The 26663-nt window shown below is 41.9% G+C and overlaps 1 protein-coding gene across 3 annotated transcripts in view; it reads right to left on the bottom strand.

Moving 5' to 3' along the window:
* Positions 1-610: 610 nt before the first annotated feature.
* Dock10 (dedicator of cytokinesis 10) overlaps positions 611-26663 on the bottom strand; it is a 245163-nt gene continuing 219110 nt past the window's right edge. For all 3 annotated transcript variants that reach the window (XM_051153999.1, XM_051153998.1, XM_051154000.1), the window contains exons 46-56: positions 26325-26382; positions 25929-26027; positions 24145-24251; positions 22843-22965; positions 22592-22705; positions 13254-13400; positions 10934-11144; positions 9032-9222; positions 4677-4777; positions 4328-4466; positions 611-756 (exon numbers count right to left, since the gene is read on the bottom strand). In XM_051153999.1, the coding sequence (XP_051009956.1) occupies positions 640-756; positions 4328-4466; positions 4677-4777; positions 9032-9222; positions 10934-11144; positions 13254-13400; positions 22592-22705; positions 22843-22965; positions 24145-24251; positions 25929-26027; positions 26325-26382 (1407 nt within the window). In that variant the 3' untranslated portion in view covers positions 611-639. The remainder of the gene's footprint in view (positions 757-4327; positions 4467-4676; positions 4778-9031; positions 9223-10933; positions 11145-13253; positions 13401-22591; positions 22706-22842; positions 22966-24144; positions 24252-25928; positions 26028-26324; positions 26383-26663) is intronic.

Here is a 26663-nt window from a genome sequence, read left to right as displayed (position 1 = left end):
AAAGTAACTGTGTTTTTATTTATATTAACAACAGCAAAATACTTTTTATAATTTCACATCCCATTGCTTTTAAAAGCACATATATTACAAATAAAGGAACTTCACAAACTTTAAAGGTTAGTATTTATCAACACTTCTTTACACATAAACAAATAGTTTAATATAACATTATCTGAAATTGTTACTCATATAATTTTAGTACTTTTGTAAGTAGTAACTAAAAACATTCTTTGAAATTTGATAAAAACCATATATTTTACAATCTTCTATTTACATATGAAATATGCTTAAATGTTACAAAAACATTCATGTTGACCTTTAAAATACGTGTATGAGGACCTGGAAGTGAACAAATTATACCCAGGAGCAAACTCGGTTTGCTTTTAAGCTGCACATTCATTGGAATTTCAGGACAAATGTTCAGTGTGGTTTGATCAATACCACTCAAAGGAAACGAAGAAATTCTAGGAAATGTGCAAATTCAGAGGCTGGCAAAATTCTCAAGCTAGCGAGGTAAACAAAAATATTAACACTGTAAAAACTTCAAATAAATTAAATCTATCGTTTTTCTTCCCCGAGATTAGCTGCAAGAATTTAGAGAGTTTGCTGAGAGGTGCATCTGATGCCTCAGGGTTCCCCTCAAACTTCAGCACTGGGTGAGATGGAGACCGTAGGCACAGCTGCAGTCACTTTGCTAGTTACACGTGTGTAGGGCCGCTCCGCTCCGTGTTTTGCTGGGTCGTCCCTGACCGTAATCTTAAAGCAAGACAGACACAACACATGAACACAAAACAAGTAGTGACCAATTTTCATACCCTTAAACACAGAATGAAAATCCAGATCAGTGATTCATTCCCAATGAGGTGTTAGCAAGTTTGGAAAATATCCTAGCCAAAGTAATGCTGGAGGATATTTTCTTCGAAGCCCATATACCAGTTGCTATGGGGATGTTCAAAGCAGTCACTATACTGTGATTGTCAGATATGAATTTATAAATGTGTAAGTGGTTACAAATGTATTTGAGTCATTCCAGTAGCTCATCCTTTTCTAAAAACTTATAACTTATATTGTTGACATCTACCCTAAAGGGGAAAACATCAGGACACTCACTTAAATGTCTGCATTAATAGAAGTATTAAAAAAATGAATCTGACTTACCTGAAAATAATATCAACATATCTAAATGATACCTCATCACCACTATCAAGAGAGCCATATGCAAACAGTAACCATAGCCCCACAGAAATTGGAGGTATATCTCTGAAGTTTATCTTCGTACAAAAGAGATTTGATGAGGATTTTAGGTTTCTAGCTATGGTTCGCCCACACTATAATCCTGGGCTCAGATCAGTGCTTTCACCTCTCACCCAAGAGCTTCCTCCCACAGGGTACCCAGCATCCGAGTGTCCCATGTTTTCAGTATGCCCTCCCTAGGGCCACTGTCACATGCTCCTCCATGAATACTTTGCTCCTCATGGGTTTAAAGTGTGTCTTGAGTCTCTAACAGCAACAGTCTCTCACATCTCTCTTTTGTGGCATCGGAAGCAAATGGCTCTGTTCCCTCTGCGTGTCCACTTGGATACCCATGACCGCAGCTGACTTTATTCTGCTGCCATCCTCACTCAGCTGAAGCAGAGTCCACAAGAGCATCTTACAGTTAGGCTTCGCTTGCATGCTTGCATGAATTCCACTGGCCCCAGTGGAACATTCTTTATAGTTTTGGGTTTGGGCTGTTTATGAAACAGTGTGAAATTCTGACTGCCTATTAAAGGAATGGCTGCCTGTCACTACCAATTCAAATTACTTGTTTTCTACATCTCTGTTTTACATGCCAGCTTACTCTGTCTTGGTTCTGTTTCCTCTTTTTCTCTCTCCCCCCCCCCACCTGTCTCTCTCTCTCTCTCTCTCATGTGTGGGTGCATGTATGTGCACACCTGTGCATGTGTGCACATATGCCATGGTACGCATGTGGAAAACAAGAAGACAGCCCGTGGGAGTCATGATCTTTTTTCCACCATGTGAGCACTCAGGCCATCAGGCTTGGGGACAAGAGACTTTAATCAGTGAACCATCATGTGCTTCTACAGGTATTTTTTTTTTTTTTCCTTTTCTTTTTGAGAAAGGATCACATGTATCTCAGACTGGCTTCAAACTTGCTATGTAGCCAATGGTTAACTTGAGGTACTCCTGAACTCCTGTGCTCTCCGGTGCTGAGACTGCAGGCACATGCTACACGCATGGCCCTATTTCCTCTTATAGTGAGGTTTCCCTCTAACAACATGTTGTTGTTATTGTTGTTGTATTTTTCAAGACCTTTCTTGGCCCTGTGAGGTGCATATGGCATAACTAATTTAATTTTCTGTTTCTATTTCTATGTCAATTGGTTCAAATTGTTTCTGATTTCCAAAGCATGGCTGGTGAGCTCTCTCCCACTTAGTTAGTTACCTGTGTCCCCACTTTTGGAGCATGCACACTCCCATTCAGACACAGGAAGATATACCTTTATCTAGTCACCCATGTGACCAGGCCCATTATAAGATCAAGACCAGTAGAAAAATGACCTTTCTTTTCAATAGATACATTACTTTTACTGAATAATGAGACTTGGAAGAATCCATCAGGTTTCCCTCTTTGATCAGTTTCTAGGAAGCAGAGAATTGAATTTTATCTCTTTTGTTAAAGATTTCCTTACCAAAAAATTATTTTTTCTCCTCTTCACCACCTGGTTTTTTATATTTTTGTTTTACATTTTGAAATATCATGAAAATCTTTCAGGTCCTTATTTTTAAAGATCGAAGGAGCCCAAATATGCTTAGAAGGTGAAAGAGCATGAGGTTTCTTTTTAAAAGCTAAGCTGTTACCATAGCATGTCTTAGAGTGGCGATGGAGACTTACAGAAACTGAGCCACCAAAGATGACTGGGGCAAAGAACCAGTGAGGAAGAGGTGGGTGGACAGAAGGCTGCAGGACAGGATAGACATACGGACAGAGAAACATACCACTCTTGCTCACAGTACTGAGGGAAATGCTAGACACAGAGGAGCGGAAGCTGTATAGACACGGACCTCGACAGAGCTGCCAGGAAAAAAGAGAAAAACATTTTTTCCAGATGTTTCAAGGCCAGGCATGATTTAGAGTGACAGACAAGTATGGCTTCACCATACTTCCCAGAGTTGACATCTATTTTCCTCAGTTCGTCCCACATTTAATAATGTCTCCCATGTGTGCGCAAGGCACCTCCCACAGCATTTAATTCTCATCACCTCTCGGAAATCTCAAATGAACATGATCTTAGTTGGGAACCCTATCTACTGAGATTTATTCTTTCCATCCTAAGTCGACCTGCCGTTTTCCCTCCTTGAGCTACTGTGGAGGGCTAAAGGAGCAGGTGGCAGAAGACAGGAAACAAGGAATGTTTCTAATTGCATGTTATATGCAATTAGAATAACAGTTGCAGTATTTGCCTTGCTCTGCGGTGATGGCACTAGATCATTAGGGAAAGGAGAGGGAGCTGATATGAAACCTGCGGTAGCACATTACTCTGAAGGGTACAGGTCACCATGCAACGACAGTGTGGATGCTGCAAAGCAGGCTAGGGAAAATCACTTGACGTTCAACTGAGTGCTTTTAGCATCTCCAAAATACTGACATTGTTGAATGGTCACAGTTCATGCAAACCACACAAAATATGGTGGATACATGCCCAGGGTCGTTCATGACTTGATTATGGATTAGAGTTTGATATAGATAATATATTATACTATCAAATTATTTATTTTCTCTCTCTCTCTCTCTCCCTCCCTCTCTCTCTCTCATTTTTCTAATCTAGCATTTATATATTTCTTTTCTTCCAATTGTAGACCTCTGCAGGAGGCCTAGCTCCTGCTAAGGAAGCCTGAAGGGAAAAGGCCCATGAGAAATCCCAAGGTTCTCTTTGAGGAGTACAGAATCTTCTCGTGACAACATGTGAAATGCCATCCCATCTCCTAGGTACTGTAAAATCCTCAAGAAAACGATGAAGTGGCAGCAGGCCTTAGTGAGGCCTTGTGCTTCTCAGTGTTTAAAGAGACCTGCACATTCAAGAGAGTCAACAGTCTGTATGGCTTGGGCAAATACCTGGAAAAACTGTGGAAATCATTTCAATTATCATATTCTTTTTCTGTAGGTGTTTCTGTGCTTCGAGCCAAGGGCTGTTGTGCATGGGGGAGAGAAAAACTCAACACCACAGTGCTGATATGAGAAATAGTGTCTTTTGCACTAGGGAAACACTCTTAAGTCCCTTCAGCAATATCCAGGGACTGTGTGGGTTCCAGCAGGGGCTGCTCACCTGCTCATTCATGACGGTGGACAGTTCACTGAGCATGTCCTTATAATGGGACCTCAGTTCTTCCTGGTATTCCAGCTGGTCCTCCTTGATGAGACGCTCGTTCACATCAAGAGCCTGCCCACACGCATCTGCAAATTGCCTTGAGCAGCAACAATAAACAAATTAAAAGCCACTCACGGGGAGTGGCATTGAGTCTAGTGACTTTGGGTCCAAAGCCCAGTAGATAGACCGCCACCTTGAAGCCGGTTCATTGAGTGGCTTTCCAAGGGTGTGGGGGGTGGGTGGGTGGGTTCACGCCTTTCTCTATGAGGCAGTTAAAAGGAGAACATTTCAACAAAGAGAATCTTACCTGAATATTTCCTTCAATAGCTTCACTTGGTTGTCAGGGTATTTCTTTGCATTAGTTTCTTCAAGAAAGGCTCGGGCATAAGCCATTGGCCCAGCATTGACCTTTGGGGAGAAGAGATTGACCTGAAGCTGGTTTCTCTCCTTCATGGATCTTTCTCCATGGTAAGGGGAAGATCAGTTTTCTGACCAATCACGTGGTCCTCTGACATTCTCCCATCACATTGTCACCCACCACTTGGATCCTTGCTTAACCTGCTGTTTCTTTCTTTCTTTCTTTCTTTCTTTCTTTCTTTCTTTCTTTCTTTCTTTTTTTTTTTAAGGGTCAGTAAGGCACTAATAGGTACACTGGATTCTGGCCTTCCGGCTTCCCTTGACAAATTCAGTCATGTGTCATCCTATAATGTGACAACTTCCTCTGCATCGAAACATCCCTGCCCCAAACAGAAGAGAGCAGCTCATGAGACTCAGGAAATATACAAAACCTTGTATATCACAGACAGCTGAAAAGATTCACAGGACTCCTCCCCAAAGGATGCACATAATTGCGAACACTTGCCAAGAAGAAAGAGACTCTAGCCTGTGGGGCAGGCTGTGTGCATGTTGAGCAGAGAGCTCCAGGGACGCAGCTGTTGTGAGTTGTAACCTGTGTTGGGGGAACTCTCGGATGTAGCTACATTTGTGTCACCTGTGCTTCTGTAAGTAACACTTCACTCACAGTCCCAGTAAGTAATCCAAAGAAATGTACTGGTGTGCTGAGTTGGACTTTGGTAGAACCACTGCTAGCTTTGCCATTGGCTCCCTGTCTGGGATGAGCAGATGTTTGTATTCGCCTCCCAAGGAAATGTCACAAACACAGCCCTGCTGCCTTTTGTCATCTTTACACACACTTCCTGAGCGCCCTTTCTATAACAACTTTGAAAATGAGACCCCTTTCTCTTAAGTCCTTTCACTGAAGTTAAGTTTAGTATTTTTAACATCCAGTGTCTGATTTTTCCCCCCTCCTTTTCTGTTATCATTAAAACAAACACACAATTGTTATGAAAAGACATTCCACAGAGGTTGTGGTGTGTGCACCACCCTGGCAGTCCGTGTTCCTCTGTGTGCCACTTGAAAGCCTTGCTAAGATCTGGGCCAAGGAAGCATTTATCAGAGTTGCTGGATGAATGCACAACCAAGTGATTTGCTTTTTATTTATTTACTTTATTTTGCAATGCTGGAGGAGGCTGAGGCCAGGACCTTACCTATGATATGTACGTACTCTACCACTGAGATACCCACCCCAACCTTACAATAACAGCTTCTATCTTCTGTTCCCACTCATGCACATGAGCTTATGGTAGCAAAGACGTTTGTTTCTCTCAGTGCACATAACCTGTTCCTATGGCTATGGGGGTGAGGAGACATGATGACTAGCTTTAATTTTCAACCTGACAGTTTAGAATCATCTGGCAAAAAAAGTCTTAATGAGGGATTGCTTCCACTGGGTTGGCTGGTGGGCATGTCTGTCGGGGATTGTTTTCCATGTGAGAATCGACATGGGAGGACTCAGCCCACAGTGGGCAGTGTGATTCTCTAGGTAGGGGTTCCCGAAGTGTGTAAGGGTGCAGAAACAAGCTGAGTGAGCAAGTGTCCATCTGTTGATGTGTTTCTCTCTGATCCTGACTGTAGATGTGCTGTGACTAGCTGTTCAAAGCTTCTGCCTTGACTTTTCACAATGGTGGGCCATCACTGGAGTTGTAAGCTGGGGTAAACCCTTTCTCCCTGAAGTTGATTTTGGTGAAAGTATTTTATAACAGTAGCAGAAATGGGACAATGACAGGATGGGAGATGATGTGGCCATTGAATCAGGAGCTCTTGGGCACTGGGCATTGCAATGCAGTGGACACAGACATTGGTACTACATTTTCCCTTTGGTTCTCCAGGCTCAGCCTCCACTCAACTCAGTGCCCAGGGCTGCTGACCTGTCTTGCCTTCATATTTAATATGTGTGTATCTAATTATTGTAATCTTCGGAGTCAGTCAGTGGGGACACAGAAAAGAGAGACATAGCTTCAGCTTCAGTGGTTTTTCCTTTGTTACAGGCCAGACACAGCAGGGAAAGGCATTGCAATTGATCTGGTTTTATTTAAGACTTTAAATTTCCTTCTTATTTTCTTTAAATATTAAACATGTTGCTTTTGACATATTTATTACATTCTCTTTCTCTGTCTCTCTCTGTCTCTGTCTCTGTCTGTCTGTCTGTCTCTCTCTCTCTCTTTGTCCATTATGGGATTTTTTGCATTAATTTTGACTTTTTTTTTTTTTTGCTTTTTTTTTTTAATTAATTTATTCTTGTTACATCTCAATGGTTATCCCATTCCTTGTATCCTCCCATTCCTCCCCCCCCCCATTTTCCCATTATTCCCCTCCCCTATGACTGTTCCTGAGGGGGATTACGTCCCCCTATATATTCTCATAGGGTATCAAGTCTCTTCTTGGCTACTTGCTGTCCTTCCTCTGAGTGCCACCAGGTCTCCCCCTCCAGGGGACATGGTCAAATGTGAGGCACCAGAGTACGTGAGAAAGTCGTATCACACTCTCCACTCAACTGTGGAGAATATTCTGACCATTGGCTAGATCTGGGAAGGGGTTTAAAGTTTACCTCCTATATTGTCCTTGGTTTTTTTTTTTTTTTTTTTTTTTTTTTGGTTTTTCGAGACAGGGTTTCTCTCTGTAGCCTTGGCAGTCCTGGACTCACTTTGTAGACCAGGCTGGCCTCGAGCTCACAGCGATCCCCCTGCCTCTGCCTCCCGAGTGCTGGGATTAAAGGTATGTGCTACCACCGCCCCGCTCTAATTTTGACTTTTAAAATAATATATTAAGGTGCTATTTTATGTTTATTATTGATTGAACTCTGTGCCTCACCCTGCCCTCCCCAGTGAGGGGCAGGTTGGGGTACAATCCCAGCAACCTCCTCAGAGCACTCCAAGAGAGGCCATGCCTGTCCCTTGTTAGTGCTCCCTCACTTTCTTTGTTCCCACCAACCCTCCTTTGCTAGCGTCCTTAGTTTTAGGAATGTGGCTAGTGCCTCTACCAGCTACTAAAACCACCAGTTTTCCTCAATGGTTCCAACACTTATGTAAGCTTCATTTTATTCCTCACAACACCCACTGTTCATTCTATGTGCTGTCTGTCACAGCTCTCACAGCCCATAAGCACTAATACCTATTTTGAACTATTAAACATTATTTTAAGATATTTTGGAATGAATAAGGTTCATCACAATGGATATATATGGAGTGAAAAATTTATTACTTGGCCAATTCATTTGTTAAAGTATAGGAGGGTTAGGGAGAAGAAAAAAATTTAAACTGAACGCAGTTACTTATATGGATGTTTTAACTTTTTTGATAGTTTTAAACATTTGTATAATGAATTTTAGTGATTTTCACACACTCTACCCCCACCTCATCTATCTTCGTCTCTCACTAAAGATTTTTTTTTCTTGAGGCTCCCTCCTACTTCTTTTTTAAAATTTAGATTTAAAAAATTTATTTTTGGAGAATTTTAGACATAACTGCACTGTATTATCATCACTTCCACAGCCCGAACTCCTCCCTAGTGTGCCCCACTCCCTCTGCAATTAATGACCTATTCTATATTTATTATTGTTTTGTGCACAACAGTCCCCCATCCCCCACCCCCAACAAACTCCAATTAGTGTTGCCCATATGTTCATGGTTTAGGGCTGGCCACTTAGGCTTGGGTGACCTAACACAGGGCTTGTGGTTACCTTTAGCTCTTCAGCAAGAAGTTGAGCCTTAGGAACCTTTACTTCAAGCTTGCTAGCATCAATCTAATTCTAAAGATGCTGATAAGAGCCTTAGATGGCTAATGCTGTCAACTGACAGGGTCCAGAACCATCCAGAAGATAGATTTCTGGGCCTGTCTGTGAAAGAGTTTCAATATTAGCTTAACTGGCCTGGGATGATTCACCCTAAATGTGGGTAGCACTGTTCCATGGCTGGATAGAAATGAGATTAACATCAGCATTCCTCTCTCTCTTATTCCTGACTGTGGGCATGCTGTGACCAGCCACTTCATGTTCCTGTCACCAGACCTTCCTTACCTTGATCCTTACATGTAAACTGTGACCCAGAACAAGCCCCGCCCCAAAATTGTTTCTTCTCAGGTATTTGGAGGTATTTGTTCGCAGCACCGAGGAAAACTACTAATACAGACAGCAACACAAATAGCCAGAATGTTTCTTATATACGTTATGATAAAATGAGTATATAAAACAGATTTCTAGAGCCTCTTATAGGAGGTTCCACTGGACATGAGAGTCTTAGTTCTCTCTGGGTGTTGCTTACTGACCTTCACGCTGACACTGCCCTGGAGTTTGAGCTGCAGTCTGATCATGTCCACCTCATCTGTCGTGCACAGCTGATTAAGCTCAGAGACTTTCCTGGACATCTCATCAATTGCCACTTCTATGGGATTCAGCTCTGTGCTTGACTGGCTGATGACCTGGATCCTCTTCTTCACATAGGGGAACAAGTGGCTGGCTGCACAAAAGGCATACAAAGAGATTTAAAGGATCAAAGAAAAGTCCAAGGTTCTCCTAAAGGTCTTCAGGATTGATTCGGGGTGCATACTACATTCTGTCTGTATGGTGTCTGTGGATGTGAGGTTTTTTGTTTTTTTTGTTTGTTTGTTTTTTTTTTTTTGCCTAGGGATTGCCCTGTCTTATGTTTCTTAGTTTTGCCCCCAGCTGCTTCTCCTGGTGTCCCTTGTCACTGTCACTAGCTCACATCAAGCTCCTCAGGCTGTGCTAAGATGGGCAGAGTAGGCATAGCCCAAGAGGATGACAGCATGCACTGAAACTTGTCGCTGTAATGAAGTCAACACAGACCTCCAGTAACGAATTCTCACACAGAATAGAAGACAGGAGTTTTGCTCTAGATGCGTCTTAACCAAAAGCTTCTGGGTCAGACTCCTGAGGGTGAATGCTTGTCATACTTTAGAAGGCAGTGTGATTCTTGGTGGTTCAACTCAAAACTGGGGCCTCTCAACATAAGCTGGGAGTCTTCCACTGCAGAACCTTCACTCATTTCCCCCTGTGGGCCTTAGCATCCTAAACCTATCTATTCTCCTACATTAAAAAAAATTATATTGCATTCCCTGGAAATTCTTCCTTTACTTTGGTCTTTGTGCCAACCCACTGTGAGCACCATAAGGGCAAGGCGTGTTTTATTTACATGAATTGCCAGGATTCTGAAGAGAGCCCAATGTCTAGTCAGCACTCAGTGTCTGAGAGAGAGAGAGAGAGAGAGAGAGAGAGAGGAGAGAGAGAGAGAATGGTGACTAGTTCACAGAATAGATGCAGAGAGCGTGGGGCTCGACGGTGTAGATTAAGGCCTACCTTCATGTAAGACAAAAGCTGGAATCCTACAGTGGGTAGAATGTTGCCCTAAAGCCTGTCATGCCAATAGCTCCTGACTCAGAAGCAAGGAAGGGTGGACTCAGGGAGAGAAGGGGAGAGTTTAGCACCCATGTCTTCCCCATGGCATGACACCATGATATGTGTGACTCTCAAGAGACAGGATGGCCAACTAACCTCATTGACAGTATCTTTTCAAAGCCCCCTGCCTGCCATTTTATTGCTATTTTGAGTTGGAATCTGGCCATGTAGGCCAGGTTGGCTTAGAATTTAGGCTACTCCCCACTACTGGGATTAGAGATGTTCACCCCCACCTCCCTTTATCAAAGCATGCGGGGCTTCTTCTTATCATAGCGATGAATCTTCTATTCCCCTAAACAGTTCCAGGCCAGCATATTTTGGGAACTTGTCTGCAGGACTGAAGTACAGGTACACTCGGGCATTTGCACACATGTGTCTGGAGGTCAGATGTCAACATCAGTACTGCTCCTCAGAAGTCCACCACCTTATTTTTGAGACAGGGCATTTTTGAGATACCGACTTGGGGCTCCCTGATTACCATGGCTGGCCAGTGAATGCTGGGGATCCATCTGCCTCTGCTTGCCCAGTGCTGTGATTATCAATATCTGCTTGCGTACCTGGCTTTTTTTTTTTTTTTGGTGGGTTCTAAGATGAAACTTATGTTTTCACACATGTACAACAGGCATTTTACTAACTGAGATATTTCCCTGAGCCCCTGCGGCGACACTTGCTTTATGCCAACCCAGCCTAAAGAAGGACTGACTTGTCCTGAAATCGGGAAGGAAGGTCTGCAGGTGGCCAGCCCCTGCACTTACTGGTCAGGACTGTCCTCCGCTTGCATTGCTCCGCCACGCCTCCATGCTTCTTGCCTGACAGAGTGAAGGGTGTCTCAAAGACAAAGCGATTGATGTTGTGATGCATTTCGAAATCTGTCTTCCGATCCTCTATTTCCTTTTCTTCAAAGAATGGTGTGACATAGGTCACCTGAATATAGGCATATTTTGGGTCCAGATCTTTGGGGTTTACCTGTGTCAACACATTAAGGGCATAGCAGTGAGGTGCAGGTGATTTATGAGTTCTCTGCTGCCCCCTGGTGGATAAAAGGTGTTTGTGCTCTTTAGATCACAGAAGACTGGATGGCTGACAGTGGGTAAGAGGCTGGCTACGGCTATGGTAGCCACAGGGGCTGGGACTAACTCACCATGCTGGAGCCAGACTGCCTTGTGGATCTTTTCAACACAGATTCCTGGCTAGAGTGTTGTTTAAACATTACTCTATGTTCCTTCTGTAACAAGTCACCCTTGTGCAGAGTTAAAGTTTCTTGGAAGTGGAAACACATCTCTTTATTCCTCTGTAGTGTAGCCATGCACCTAGACTGGTGCCCGTGGCTTTGGACTGGTAATGTAGAGGAAGGTTCCTTGTCTCCTTGGCAGATTTTCCCATTGTCTGATAAATGACCACAGGTTTTTGTATCTTCATTTTCCATGAGTGTGTGCATTGCATGTGTACGTACGCATTTTTCATGTGCATGTTTATGGGTGTGCGCACATGTGTGGAGGCCTGGGAAATCTTTGTCTTTAGCTCTTCCACATTATTCACTGAGGCAGAGAGTCTCAGTCAAATCCAGAGCTCATCTATGATGGGGTCAGTCTTGTCGTTCAGTTTGCTCTAGGGCATCCTGGGCCTCTGCCTTTGGAGCAGGAATTGTAGGTGGGCCACCACGCCCAGCTATGAGTTCAGATGATCTGGTCTCGGATGTTCACACTTGTATGGCTTTATTTAACTAGATTTAACTACTGATCCATCTCGTCAGCCTCAAGTTTTTGTATTTGCCACATCTCAAGACCTTATCAGCAACAAACCATTCTACCCAACTTTTTTTTTTTTTTGCCAACTCTGCTTTTGCTCTAGAATTCCTAATAGGAAGGAAATGGGCTAGATAGTGCAAGGAAATCTGAGAAGGCATCTCTGACTCCCCTTTGTGATTGAGAAGGATGGTTCTCAGCCTGGTTGCTAAAGACATCTCCTATTTTGGGCCTACTTCTCATCTCCTCCATCTTGCTATCTAACCACTTCCTATCCAACTCTAGAAAATTCAGAAACTTTTTGAATATGTTTTTATAATGCTATTCGTATTTACATGGTAGGGCAGGCATAACTGTAATAATTTTACTGTTATTCTGGTATTAAATCTACCTTTTTTTCTTATTCCCCTGTTTACTGTTTTCATGCATATGGGTCACTACTACAATAGTCTGCCTGCTTTTATAGGGAATGTGACTGTATCTTTCAAGGTAAGAATGATGGATGTATTTGTAATAACTTATGCCTGAACCATAAATTTTGTATCAAACTCCTCCGTCTATCAGCTTTGTAAAAGAAAGCAGGAAAAAAAAATGATTTTGTTTTATGGTTTACCAGAACTCTATGCCATTGGTCACAAACCAACTTTTCCTTTTGGTCAGACTTTTAAAGTCTTTCCTCAGTCTTGCAAAGAGCTGCCACCCTAAACACAAATGGTGCTTTCCTTCTTGTCACCATGGGTTGGGCTCCTCAGAACGCCCATAACTTTCAGCAACACATGCAAAAAACTCCTGGACTTGTTAAAGAGATATGTTCTATTTGCGTTCCCTGCAACTCCCCTTCTGAGCTCAGCCACTTCAACATTCTAAGTGCTCTTTAAATGCAAATGAACTATTGAAAAAGTAGAAGATTGCTAAACTGTTTCTGTTATAAAAATTACTCAAGTAAAAACTTTTAAGCGTGCTGGGGAGATGGTCCAGTGGGTAAGAGTGTATAATGCTCTTGGACCTGGATTTGGTTATCAGCACCAACATGGTGGTTCACAACCACCCATATCTTCAGTCCAGAGGATCCAATGGCCCTCTCCTGACATCTGTGGACACTTGCATAAACATGGTGCTCATAAACTCATGCAGATACAGAGAAACATAAATAAAAATATTATTAAAAAAAAAAAAAAACAATACCCCAAACTCCCAAGCCAACCAATAAGCAAGACCTCTCAAACACTTTGGGTAGTTTGTTTTGCTTGATCAGCTAGGAAATTAAAGCGGTAACCAGAAAACAAAAAGGGCCGAGTCAAGCCACATTGCATGAACACTGTTGCCCTACCTTGTTGGAGTCCTGGATTATCTTGACATTGTCTGCTCCAAATTTGTCTGCGTAGAGCTTGAGAAGTCTTTGGGAAATCTCGGAGAGACCTGTCAGCTTAGGCTCCTTGTAGATATACTCTTTACCTTCCTCCTCCTCAAAGAACCCCTAAGGGAGACACATGGCGAACCACTGGCTCTATTAGAGAACTCCAATGACAAGTCACACTAGGACAAAAAAGCTATTTACTAAAATAAAAATGGTCCAGTCTTTCAGCTGTCTGAAGCTATTAGTTAGCATCCTATAGGGTTCAAAGCAGAAGGGAGAGAGTAAAGAACAGAGAATAGTGTGTAATAAACAGATGACAACATAAATATTCCCTAGCCAGGCACATATCCTACACATGGTTTTCTCTACTTGTAGAAATCAAAGAAGTATTTGCTTGCATATAAGTTGGAGGAAGAATGCCCTCTTGTGGTAGCTGTAAGTAGAACACAACATTTTGAGTAATGTTTGACAATTTTTAGAGCATTCATTACCGTTTTAAGTCTTCTGTGCAGGTAACACCATATGGCACCCAACGGAATCTAAATGTGTTACCATACTTTCCCACACCACCTTGGCTGCAGACCTGTGACACTTTGCATTGTTATTGTGACAGAAATTACAAATGGAACGCTCCAATTACAGCTACATTAAAAACACCCACACTAGCATGTCTTCAAAGACTTTAAGGTACAAGCTAGCCACATGCAACTTAATTACTCAGTTTTTAAAAATCTTGAAAAGGTGGACTTTGCAAGACTGGAAGTAACAATGGCTCCATCATTTTTATTCCGTAAGAGCCCTGTGGGTTTTAGCCTTTATATATCTGTCCAGTTTGAAGCCAGGGAAAAAGAAGATCCCATTATCTGTAGATAACCAAGTGAGAAGTTTCTTGTAATCCATTCTGCTTCAAGAGACAGGAGGATGTCCCTTACTGACCCTCTGGAATAGATGTGGACTCAGAATACTAGATGGGCTGAGAGAGAAGAACCCACATTATATGCTTCTTCTGATGGCAGAGTTTACCTAAAAAGAAAGGGATTTTGATGTTTGTAAAACTACCCAGGCCAAGAAGAAACAATGTTATTTTAAAAAATTGTTCTTGAGGGGTGGGGAGATGGCTCAGTAGTTAACCATCTGGCAGCAAATGTGAGGACAGGCATTTCTATCCCTAGAGGCCCGGGCTTAGGCCTGCCTTCCTGTAATTCTAGCCCCAGAAGATGGAGACAGGGCCCCCCTCTGAGTAAGCTGGCTAAGGAGACTTCAGTTATCTCTGGGGTGGACTGAGAGACTGCCTCATTGAAGAAAGTGGAAGTGTGATCAAGGATGATTCTCTCTCCAGCCTTCACATGCATGAGCACTCAAGTACACTTAGACTCCCAACACATGTGTGCCCCATACACAAGCAAACATGTATAATACACCTACGTGTGATAAATACATACATGTGCATCACACACACACACACATACGAAAGAAAAATCATTTTTTTTGACCAAAATATTCATTACTCTTGAAAAATTATGGCCAAATGTCCCAATGCTGTTTTTTTTCCCTTCATGGATATTGTGATGTAATCTAAGATTAATGATTAAGCTCACGACATTCCGGTGCTGAATACTTGCACAGCTCCTGTTCTCAGGCCAATGCGATCACCAATAGCTCATTATGCATCATAGAAGGATATAGGTTTGCAGAAGCCAATGCCCAGGATCCATTTCCCAGCTCTGTTAATGTCCAGCCGGCACTTCCTGTCTGCTTGTCCATCTTTCTAGTTGACACTGGGTTTTCAGGCATGAGACAAGGCATGGCCAGCCTTGGGCACATTGTCTGGCCTTTAGGGCGGTGTCACTGTATTTGCTGATGGATGCACAGATGAATGAACTTGTTCTTAGAAGACGTATGTCTCAGGAAGGTATGTTTCCCTCAAACACACCTGGTAAAGGTTCCCTTGCTCAGGGCTGGAGAGATGGCTCAGAGGTTAAGAGCACTGTCTGTTCTTTCAGAGGTCCTCAGTTCAATTCCCAGCAACCACATGGTGGCTCACAACTATCTATAGTGAGATTTAGTGCCCTTTTCTGGTGCACAGACACACATGTAGACAAAAACCCTGTGTATATAATAAGTAAATAAATCTTAAAAAAAAAAGGTTCCCTTGCTCTTTATAAAAAAGAGAATATGGGAGCCTACCATAGATGTCCTCAGAAAGAGTCTACCCAGCAGAGGATCGAAGGAGATGCCGAGACTCACAGCCAAACTTTGGGCAGAGCGCAGGGAGTCTTATGGAAGAGTTGGGGGAACAGAAGGACCTGGAGAGGACAGGAGCTCCACAAGAAGACCAACAGAGCTAACAAATCTGGGCCCAGCAGGGCCTGTGGAGGCTGATGCACGAACCAGGAACCAGGCATTGAGAGGACCTAGGCTCCCTGCTCAGATGTAACCAATGGGCATCTCAGTCTCCATGTAGGTCCCCTAGTAAGGAAAGCAGGGGCTGTCTCAGCCATGGACTCTGTTGCCTGCCCTTCCATCACTTCCCTCTGGTGGGGCGGCCTTGCCAGGCCACAGAGGAAGAAGATGCAGGCAGTCCAGATGAGACTTGAAAGGCTCAGGTCAGTTGATAGGAGAGGAGAGCTCCCCCTTTCTGAGGACTAGGGGAAGGAGGGGGGGGGAGAAGAGGGTGGGAGGGTGTGATTGGAAGGAGACCAGGAGGGTGGCTACGATTGGGATGTAAAGTGAATAAATAAAAAAAATTTAATTAATAAGAATTTTATAGAAATTATTTGATAAACATTCCGACCCAAGTAGCTGATTTTGGATACATGCGCAACCCCGACCTGCTAAGACTGTGACATGGAGAAGATAGAAAGCTGAAGAGTTGTTCCTGCGCATGCCCTAGACTCTGGGAGGGGTCAGAGAGGTCTGATTCTCTCTCCATGTGCCATCTGTCTGCTCTGCTTCTTCCACTGCTGACTCTGGGTTTTTTTGCCAGATTCAGGGTCAGAGGTCAGTAGCTAACACTGACGGACTGACACATCAGCGGAGTAAGACTTGGAAAGCCAAACACCAGAATTCTCTGAGGGTCTCTGGCAAAGCAGCACTTACAACTTCAATTGCAACAGGAAAAAAAAAACAACCCTCAATGACTCCACGTTTCAGGAAAAGACTCTACCTACCCCCATCCCTGCTCCCAGCTCACCCCCACCCCCTCTCTCACCCTACCATGGAACATAGAAACTAGTGTGGAGAGACTTTCATTGTGAATTTTCCTCCAGGCAAATTTCTGAGTAGAGAGAAGCAGACCTTTGTTGTGGCCCTTGTGACTTTTGTGACCTTGGTTGTAACCTGTGGCCTTCTTTCATGCTGGCTCCTTGGTCTGTAGGATGGAGAGCACACATTGAGCCATGTGCCAGGAGCTCCTAGGTGCAGAGCCTGGTCCACAAAGGACTTTTAGTGAGTATTAGCTATGAAAGTGATGACGACAATCATGAAAAACTTCATGGTCTTCAAACAGCGTGAGTTCTGCTTGTATGTAAATCTAATGGCAGTTTCACTGCTTAAGAATTCAAGCCCCAGTGTCTCTCGTATCAGAACTGTAAACTTTTCTTACTGCAACGTGTCGACTGATCCTCATTGCGATATTTGGGTAATTGATTGGTGAGAAACAAATCCTCCTTCTTTAAAGTTTTCTTTTGGTGCTATGCATGTGATGAGTTATCGTGTGTGTATGTGTGTGTGTGTGTGTGTGTGTGTGTGTGTGTGAAGGTGTAAGGCCTATGTTGGTTGCTTTTCTGGATTGCTTTTCGCCTTTAGCTTTTGAGACAAGGTTTCTGATGGAACCTGACGTATATAGATTTGGCTAGGCTAGGCTGTTCGGCCAGTGGGCTTCAGATATCTGTCTATCTCTGCTCCCAAGGCTGGGGTTACAGGTTTGTGTTGCCATGCCCAGTTTTTCATGTAGGTTCTGGGGGATCTGAACTCGCTTGCATAGCAAGCACTTTGACACAGAGCCAGTCCTCTAATCCCAGGCTCTTTTCTCTTTCTCTGTATGTCTCTCTGTGTGAGTGTATACATACACACACACACACACACACACACACACACACACACACACACACACACACACACGCACACACACACACACATGCACACACACACACAGGTGAGATGTGATATGGTATAGTTTACTCATAATTCTGAGTCAGAAGTAGGAAGAAAGAGGGGTAGCAAAATAAATAATTTAATATGTTGCTTGGCAGGGTGTATGAAAGGCCCTTTTGGAGCCAGACCAGGGGCAGCTACGGAAATGCCTAGAGTGGATCCTTCGCTTCTGACAGGGAAACCATCATGGAGGGCAGAGGCTACTGACCTGCAAGGCATGATCTGAGGCAAAGTTTCCTTCTCATGCACGACACAGAGTCAGTGATTTATGAGTGGGGTTTGGGTGATACCGATTAAGAGGCGGCTTCCCACGTTGCTTTAGTGTCCAGGTTGTGGACTGGCTGCATTTCTAAGCAGTGGGAAATGTGGCCTGTGCGCTGCTACAGCTGGTTTATAAGGCAGTATATGCCTTAATGTGCTGTCTCTCTGAAATAGCACATTCCAGTTAAGCAAGCCACTGGGGTCAGTAGAGTTAACACATATAGACTGTGAAGCCTCCAGGCAGTAAATATGGATAAAAATCTACTCCAATAAAATGACAAATACAATTATTGATTTATTTTTAGGTTTTTGTAAACAAGTTTTTCAGAATCAGGATCAGGGCTGGGATGTCAAATCTGAGTGCCTCTGCTATCATGTTAGAATAGTCCAAAGCTCACAAGTAAAATGATGCAGTCTACGGAGAGTCAGTGCAGAGACTGGTAGTAGTGGGCTAAGTGCTCTCTGTTGAGAAGGCACAAGATGCAGAGACACTGTTTCTGGTAAATAGCAGTTCATTGATTATGTTATCTCTCTCTCTCTCTCTCTCTCTCTCTCTCTCTCTCTCTCTCTCTCTTTCATATGCACACACACACTTACATGAGACAGAAAGAGAGACAGAGAGAGGTTCAGCGACTTTATATAGGCAAAGCACTGGAAGAGTATTCACATCCCAAAGTGGAGATGTTATTTTATTTTCTAACTACTCATGTATGTCCCCCACTCCCTTCAAGTTCTTTTCCATTCAGAATCTGAAATGCATCTACCATGAGGGAGGCGTGATTGAGAGTTATGCAATCTATAGCAATTGGTGCACTGAATAAATCCCTCCAAGGCTTTTAACAGCGAATTAAATGTGGGACTATGGCATGTTCAAAGCTACGCAACAAGCATTTGTTGGCCTGCTTGCTTGCTAAAGGACAGGTCCTAAGGGTTTCACTGACTACAGACAGTGTTTGATTGCTCCGGCTGTTTTCTTACTCTGCCAATGGACCCTTGAGGGAACTTGGAGAGGTACAGGCTGTTCTAGCCATAGCCAATGATGCCAGCTGCTGTGTGAGAAACTCCATGCTACGCACGACTTAACATTAAAAAAAAGTCCTCGCTGTGATGAAAGAGTTTTCACACGAACTCTGGTGCCCATATTTAACCACGTCCTCTTGATGGGGAAGCCTGGTGGCACTCAGAGGAAGGACAGCAGGCTACCAAGAAGAGACTTGATACCCTATGAGCATATACAGGGGGAGGAGGTCTCCCTCAGTCACAGTCATAGGGGAGGGGAGTAGGGGGAAAGTGGGAGGGAGGGAGAAATGGGAGGATACAAGGGGATGGGATAACAATTGAGATGTAATATGAATAAATTAATAAAATATTAAAAAAAGAGTTTTCAACTTTTTTGCTACTGCATGACTTATTGCAAACTTGATTAATATTAAATACCCTAGCCAGTAGGGTAAAATGAGAGCACTAGTCCACAGAGGACTCTACTGTGTGCTCAATGGACTTTGTGGAGGCCAAGAGCCTAGTCCGTGTTATAATCACATCACCTTTTTAGCATGATTGCAACATGCGTCAATGCGATGTGAGAAGCTGTGATTTAGAGGGACCTAAAATGATGCCTCGAACAAGAAGTGGCTTTTTCTTTTGAGTATGGAGTTTATGCTAATCATGCTCATCACTAAGCTCTGGGACCTTCATTTGTACAGGTTCAGGAGGATTCCCAAGGCTGCTTTGGTTTCCTTATCAACAAGGTGAAGGGAAGGGGGCTGTCTGCTCCTGTTGAATACACGGTTCACATTTGCCATTTGGTGCTCCGGTGTGTGCATTTGAATATCATTTACATAATGATCACTAAAGCTCTAATTTGCAACTTATCAGGATGAACTCCACAGGTGCTCCTTGTTCAATGGCAGCTGATGGCAAAACACATGGAAGGCCATGCTTAGGTAATACTATCAGTTCTGCACACAACAACAAAATACTTTTTCTTTTAAGCTCGATATATTTACTTTCCTTAACCAAAGGCAACTGATAGCCAGTGTTAGAAAAAGTCAGATGCACCACCACCACTACATTTTTAAAAAGTCTGCAAGAAAAACAAAATTAGATCATTTGAAAGCGACATGTCCCAGTGGTCCCCTCTATCTGTTTAGTACATGGTTTTCCAAGTATTGTTCTAGTCGGTAAGTGAAGGACTCATGAGTCCAAGGTTGCAAATGAACGTATAAAACTCATGGCATGGAGGTAGGAGGGAATGTAAGGAATTACAAAAAAAAAATGCATTGTTCAGATGAGAACAACTGAATGCTGACAGAATGTGTGGACACTGAAAGAATTTTTGCTTTCTACCTTAATGGACAATAATTATATCACACCACATAAAGATGCCATTTTTGTAGGCTAAAATAATAGCTAAAGATAGGCAATTTCAGACAATTCTTTTTCTGAGAGCTCTTGATACTGGAAGGTAATTTCTGCTTTGGCTGTGTTCTAGAACTTTCTCTACCTCTTCGGGCATCTCTGAAGACTTAGCCTGTTGGGTGAAGATTTGATCTCCTTAATCTTTTGTGTTTGGAATTGATACCTTCACCTCTGAAAATGATCAGTGTTTACTACTACAGAGACTTACTTCTCAAAGGGATTCTTTGCAAAGTGTCTGTAAACAAACCCCACTCCAACTTCTGACCACCTTCCTCTCTGTAAGGCAGTGGTTCTCACCCTGTGGGTTGCGACTCCCACAGGGCTCACATATTGGACATCCTGCATATCAGATGTTTACATTATGATTCATAACAACAGCACAATTACAGTTATGAAACAGCAATAAAATAACTTTATGGTTGGGGGGTCCCACAACATGAGGAACCATATTAAAAGACTGCAGCATTAGGAAGGTTGAGAACCACTGCCATAAGGTTATGATTCATGATAAATCGAATAAGCAGATGATCTCCAGTATTAATTCTATTCTATATCTATATAAAACATGCTAAAACCATATATATATATATATACACACACACATATATATATTGTCTGTGTGTGCAAAGCTTCTAGATTACATCCTCTATGTTGTGGACAAAAATAATGTGAATAAACAAAGATACATTTTTTTTTTTGTAATTCAAGTAACTGGAATAAACGGAATTTAGTTCAAGAAATACAAGACGTTTCCAAAATGAATCAAAGCAGCTATCTCACTCTTTATACCAACTGTCGACCTGTACAAAAGTGTTAAGGTTCAGTAAAGCTGGAATGAGGGAAGTGTGAGGATTATTAGTGCATGCGATGGGACACCCAGAGGATGAACTTACCACAGCCTGGAGCGATCAATACCAAAGGAAGAAAAGAGCAAACATCTGCATTAAAAACTAGCTGGGAGGCAGCAAAGCTTGTCCCACCTGTTCACTAGCTCCTACCTCACGCACAAGTTTATGTGGCCAGGGCATGCAATGGAACCAGGATATTGATGGAACGTCACTACGTTTTCATTGGCCAGGTCACCTGAAGATTTGCCATTGTATCCTGGTTATCAAATCACCCCTTACAGGGCCTTTGTTCTGCTGCTCAGGTGCCCTAAGTTTTTCCTCTAGCCATTCAACCCCAATACCCCCTTCTTGGTGGGATTTCCTGGTGTTTTATTTTTATTTTTTATTTTTTTGCTACTGCTTCACCAAGGGCCACACATTGTATATTTTTCTGACATACCATTTCCCCTCATCTGGAAGTCCTTTACACTTCTCTCTTCCTGGACAGATGCACTGCTACTACCTCGGATTCTTTGTAACCCCCCACTGCACGTCTATAGATAGCTTTTCCCCAATAGACTGCTCTTCTACCACTGGGTTTCTCTGTCTCTATAGTTGTGATGCTGTTGGCAACGGAAAAAGATCCAGGTAGGATGAAGTTGATGAAGGAGGTAACTACTCATGGGTCCTTTTCAGCTACACTTACTCTGAAGATAGTTTTAAAGATGCCTTTAATGATCAGAGGAAAATCAATTTTCTAAAAAGACTTCAGTGGGAAATTATCTGTAGGACCAACACTGGACCTGACTCTATCTGTAGCCTTAAAAGGTTCTGAGGAGAACAAGGTGCTGTGAGCTATCGTGGCTCACAAGATGGAGAGAAAAGCCAGTGAGAAGTCTGGGAGCCAGTGCGAATATGAAATAGGCTGACAGATCTGTCTACAGCACTGAGAAAGACTTCTGCTGAGACGGAAAAGGAAAGCAAACCATGATGCCCCTGGGTTTATACCATTTAAAGCATCGCTGTGCAGAGATATTCCTAACGAGTGTGTAACACAACCCTTCAGGGCAATGCATTGGCTAGATAACACCTTTAACCTTGTTTACTGCTGATGTAGGGTATTGAGAAAGATAACTTTAAAATCATATCAGCCTGTGGCATAGGAAACAACATAGCCCTGAGATGGTCTTTTTTGAAACAGTTGTGATTGGAAAACAGGAGACACAGTGTACATGATTGCACAGTCGATGGATTGTTGGAAATGAGCATTGAAGGTGCTATGAATGCGATTTCTTAGAACATGCCTGATTTGATTGCACTTTAATCTATCACATAAACCTGTTAGATACATTAGGATAAAATACAGAGCAGAGAGTAATTAAAAAGAAGCCTCCTCTACTTCCAAAAGGTAGAGATCATCACTCTTTCTTAGCTTAACTTGTAGTAAGTTTTATGGATTTCTCTCTATATTTGTGCTTAATACATTTCTATGGGCCAACTGATCAGTGGTCACATCCATAGGAAAACCCACCTAAGTGTGGACACATCTCTCCCCCCGCCCACTGGTACACATTGTCAGATGTCTGACAAAGAGTGAAAGACAACAACCTGAATGGAATGGTCAGGCCATTCTACTTCTAGTGTCCTTACCTGCCCATAAAATGCCACTCTGTAGTATCGACCGAACAAGCGCTTCTCAGAGTTCACCACCTCGGCCACTTTCAGATAGGACCGGTGGATATCATAGTAGAGATCTGATAATTTCTGAAACCATAAACCAGAAAGTTTTGTGAAGACAATGTTGACATAGAAAGAGAACGTTACAATGTTTGAATGTTATATGTCATCTGCCAACTTAAAGTGAGAAGGTTTCCTGGCTTTCATGGGTATAAAACACATACTTTGAAGTCTCGTTGCTTTTCGAAGACAGCTATGATGGGCTTATTGACATCGGCGATGAGTTCGTATCGCTCAGACTTCCAGAGAAACTCTACACACATGTACAGCTGTTCCACCAGGAGAGTCTGCAATTCCCCAGAGAAAATGAGGCTTTTATATGGTTAATGATGTGGCTCATTCCCCATTTTAGCATTAGGTCTTTTTATGGGGTAACTTTTGAATTCCTGATCTTCGTTATTGAGATTTGCAGCCCACCATGAGACCGTGGTACTGTCATGGGTTCCACCTTCTCCAAATTATAAGGCCACTACTTATAGCTATTAGATATCTCTTCAGAACTGGCTACGTCTCACCTTCAAGGTATTCAGTTCTTATTTTGAAGATTCTGAACTCTTTAAAAACAGGGTTTAAGCTTGATTTATCTTTGTTTCCCTGCCCTTAATATAATATTTTAGAGTGGTGCTATATTAATTAATATGTCCAACTATGTAAAATTATATAATCTCTAAAGCAAACATATAATATAATTAGAATATTTCTGACAGTACCTTTTAATAAAAAGCTCTTACGCATCATTTGCCATCACTACTATAAACGTCAATTGTATTTACTATAGTCATAGGCACCAAGCTAAAGTTCACAAAAATCTATCTCTCAAATCTGTACTGTTTTTTTCCCACATCCCTACAACCTTAAGATTTAAAAAATTAGCTTTTGAAATGTTCTGATTTTTGGTAAAGGAAACTGTTTTATTCACCAGAATTGCCATTATGTGATTCCTACTAGAAAACTGCTTTTTTTTTTTTTTTTTTTTTTTTTTTTTTTTTTTTTTTTGTGAGAACGAACCAGCTTTATCAGAAGGCTTTCCCACAGAATTGTCAGCCCTTTTACCAAGCCAAATTTATAAATAAATAAACTTGTATAAGGAAACAGCTGTGACAAGTTCATAAAAAAATTGGCATCATTACTACATTTTCCCAGAACACAGAGCTTGTGTATCTTACAGAAGAGCTGACTATATAGATCTGTGTATATATATGCATATACACATATATACATGCACACATGCATATACATATATATACACATACATGTGATTCCGTCTAAGAGAAATAAATCAGGCTCAGCTTAAAATTTCAGTGAAGATTATGCTTCATCAGTGGAATTTGATATCTATTAATCTCAGTGTTATTTGAGCCTCAACATAACGTAGAACAACTTTATCTGACTTTTGAATGCACACAAAAATCACAATTCAGTGCATTTTTAAACTTAATGAACAACATTGGCTACTTGTGTCCTACCTCGTTGTAGGGGGTGTCATGCATTCCAGAATCCTCTTTCATGGCTCCTTCTTCTTTGATGTTTGGGGTGATGTTTAGAAAAGCTGGCCATCCCATAGAGAACATGCCTTGGGAGGGGATCGAACACAATGAAATATCATCTTAGGCAATTCGTGTTGGGATTAGAGCATCGCTTGCCTTACGAGTTTAGTATTGACAGTTTCGTAACACCCGCAAGGCCAGGCGCACGATGGTCAGATAGACCATGGTTTCTGGTAGTGCCTGTGTTCACTGAAATTTTTATCAGATGCACATTGTAAGAAAGGGATCATTTACTTCTCCTCTCTGAAAAGTCAAAACATAAAAGAATATTAAAGATTTCAAATATGTCAGTGGGATTCAGATATACGCCGATAAATAGCAATGTATACTAATAAAGCATGAGCGAGCAGTCACCTTCTCATTTCAATGTCCACTTGTAAGTATATCGTCTCTTCAATAGGTATAGCACATTATAGCCACTATTCCCTTCAATGTAGCAGGGGGTATTTAAACTACTTAAATATTAAAGAGTCTCAGAAGACCTTGGACATAAACTGACACTTGGGTTTTTATCAGTTTTTCTTCAGTTTGGGTTTAGATACAATGTGCAAGTCTTTGTGTTGCTCTATAGGACCTAGCGATGGTAAACGGCTGAGCAGGAAGGACACGTTAAATAAGTAGAGTGATATTTGATGACTTGCATATAAAAATTAGTGTGCATTTGGCATACGGCAGTAAGAAAGGCTTTAAGGTGGATCTGCTCCTGCGGGGTAGGGCTGATCTTGTCTCCCAGGCCCCCAAGCAACAGACCGCACCGTCGCACAGTTCCCTTAGGTGATTTGATGCAAATACATTATTTGGAAATTTTACTGTGACCTTTTTGAAAATATATTTAGGTTTAAATGAACGAAAATGAATTGTGCTTCTAAAATATTGCAAATTAAACTCCATTTCATTTTTTTTTTTTTGGGCATTTTGACTCACTCTACTCTGAGTTTTCAACAACAATTTGCAAGTTGATATAATATTATCAAGTAGATTGTTGTTCAGAAACTTTGGACTTGAATGGACCTTCAAAGAGACTGTAGAATCTCTTTGTACTATGTACTAATGACACCAGCCACATTTTTTTCCATATAGTACTATAGTTCTTACAAAATCTTATTTTAGACTTTGAAGGAGGAATATTTTCAGTGAAAGTAAATAAATAGCATCAATCATATGTTATAAATTGTCAGAGCAAATCATCATCATCGTCGTCATTGTTGTTGTTAATTTGCAATGCTGGAAATCAAATGCCAAGACTTACATTTGCTCAGCAAATACTGTATCACTGAGATACACAGTCTTTAGGAAGAGAAAGAGAACACACCTATCATAAAGGCCTGCGTGAATGCATAGACCTACATTCTTACTATTACACTCACAAACTAGATTCTCCTTAAAAGCTTACATGGTTATCAATTTCAAGCTAAAAGCTTAATGGCAGGCTTGCATGCAGGTAGGCATGAGCATAATTCATAATCCCGAAGCCTGGATAATATTCCATTTGCTGAAAACTAAGAAGTAAGCTAAACTTCTCAAGTTTAGGATAGTACTTCTGAGTGGTCAGAGCTTAAGATTTTTATACAGTAAATTCTATTGCTCTGAAGTGGCCTTTGCCTCTAAGAACACTTTTCCAGAAGTTTCCTGAAGCAAAGTTTAAGCTGCAAATTTGATTTCCTCAGCATCAAAGGCAACAGAGCGCAGTTAGATCAACTCACTTCCTCCGCCTGGAGTTGTTAGTAATGGGTTGCTATCACAGGGGTAGGTGTCTTCTGGAAGCAGGGGTGGTGTGCAAAGTTTTTCCATTTTCCAGTAACCTATGGTAGTGCAAGATGAGGTTAGGGCGTGGCTGCATGTTCTTGTTAATACAAACTTATGGAACCACACATTGTTAACCAACGAGACATCATCAATTTGAACCCAAAAGTTGAACATCTAGTTAGCCTCACTGTACATAAAATGAATATGCCAGTGACATCATAGAATTAAAAAATATTAAAGTACAGCATAGTGAGAAAGTTACTTGACAAAACATAAATTTAATGAGTTTATATGAAGTTAGGCTCCAGGATGCTGACTTCCAGGATTGTAGCCCCTTTACATGACCCTCTTACCCTTGCGTTTCAGGTATTCTGCGATGAGTGCAGCTATATGGATGTAGCACATAGCAGCCTATAACAAAACAGAGAACAGAGATTCCAAGGATGGATGTAACTCTCCATGAGACTAGTGGCTTCCCAAGGGGCGTCAGTGTGCTCTCTCTATCATCAAGACTAAAATGGATATTTGGGGGATATTTTTGTTTATTTTTCTTGATATAGACTTGAAATTGGAAGACTGAGTTAGCCTAAACAACTTTCCCACAAAATAACATTACTCTCTCTCTCTCTCTTTTTTTTTTTTTAACATTACTCTCTTAAAGCTATATATCTTTTTTTCTTCTCAAATTTATA

The sequence above is a fragment of the Acomys russatus genome, chromosome 12 (genome assembly GCF_903995435.1).
Source record: "Acomys russatus chromosome 12, mAcoRus1.1, whole genome shotgun sequence".
NCBI classification, from domain to species: domain Eukaryota; kingdom Metazoa; phylum Chordata; class Mammalia; order Rodentia; family Muridae; genus Acomys; species Acomys russatus.
The sequence above is the reverse complement of the archived record's forward strand: the minus strand, read 5'-3'. Positions and strand labels throughout refer to the sequence as shown.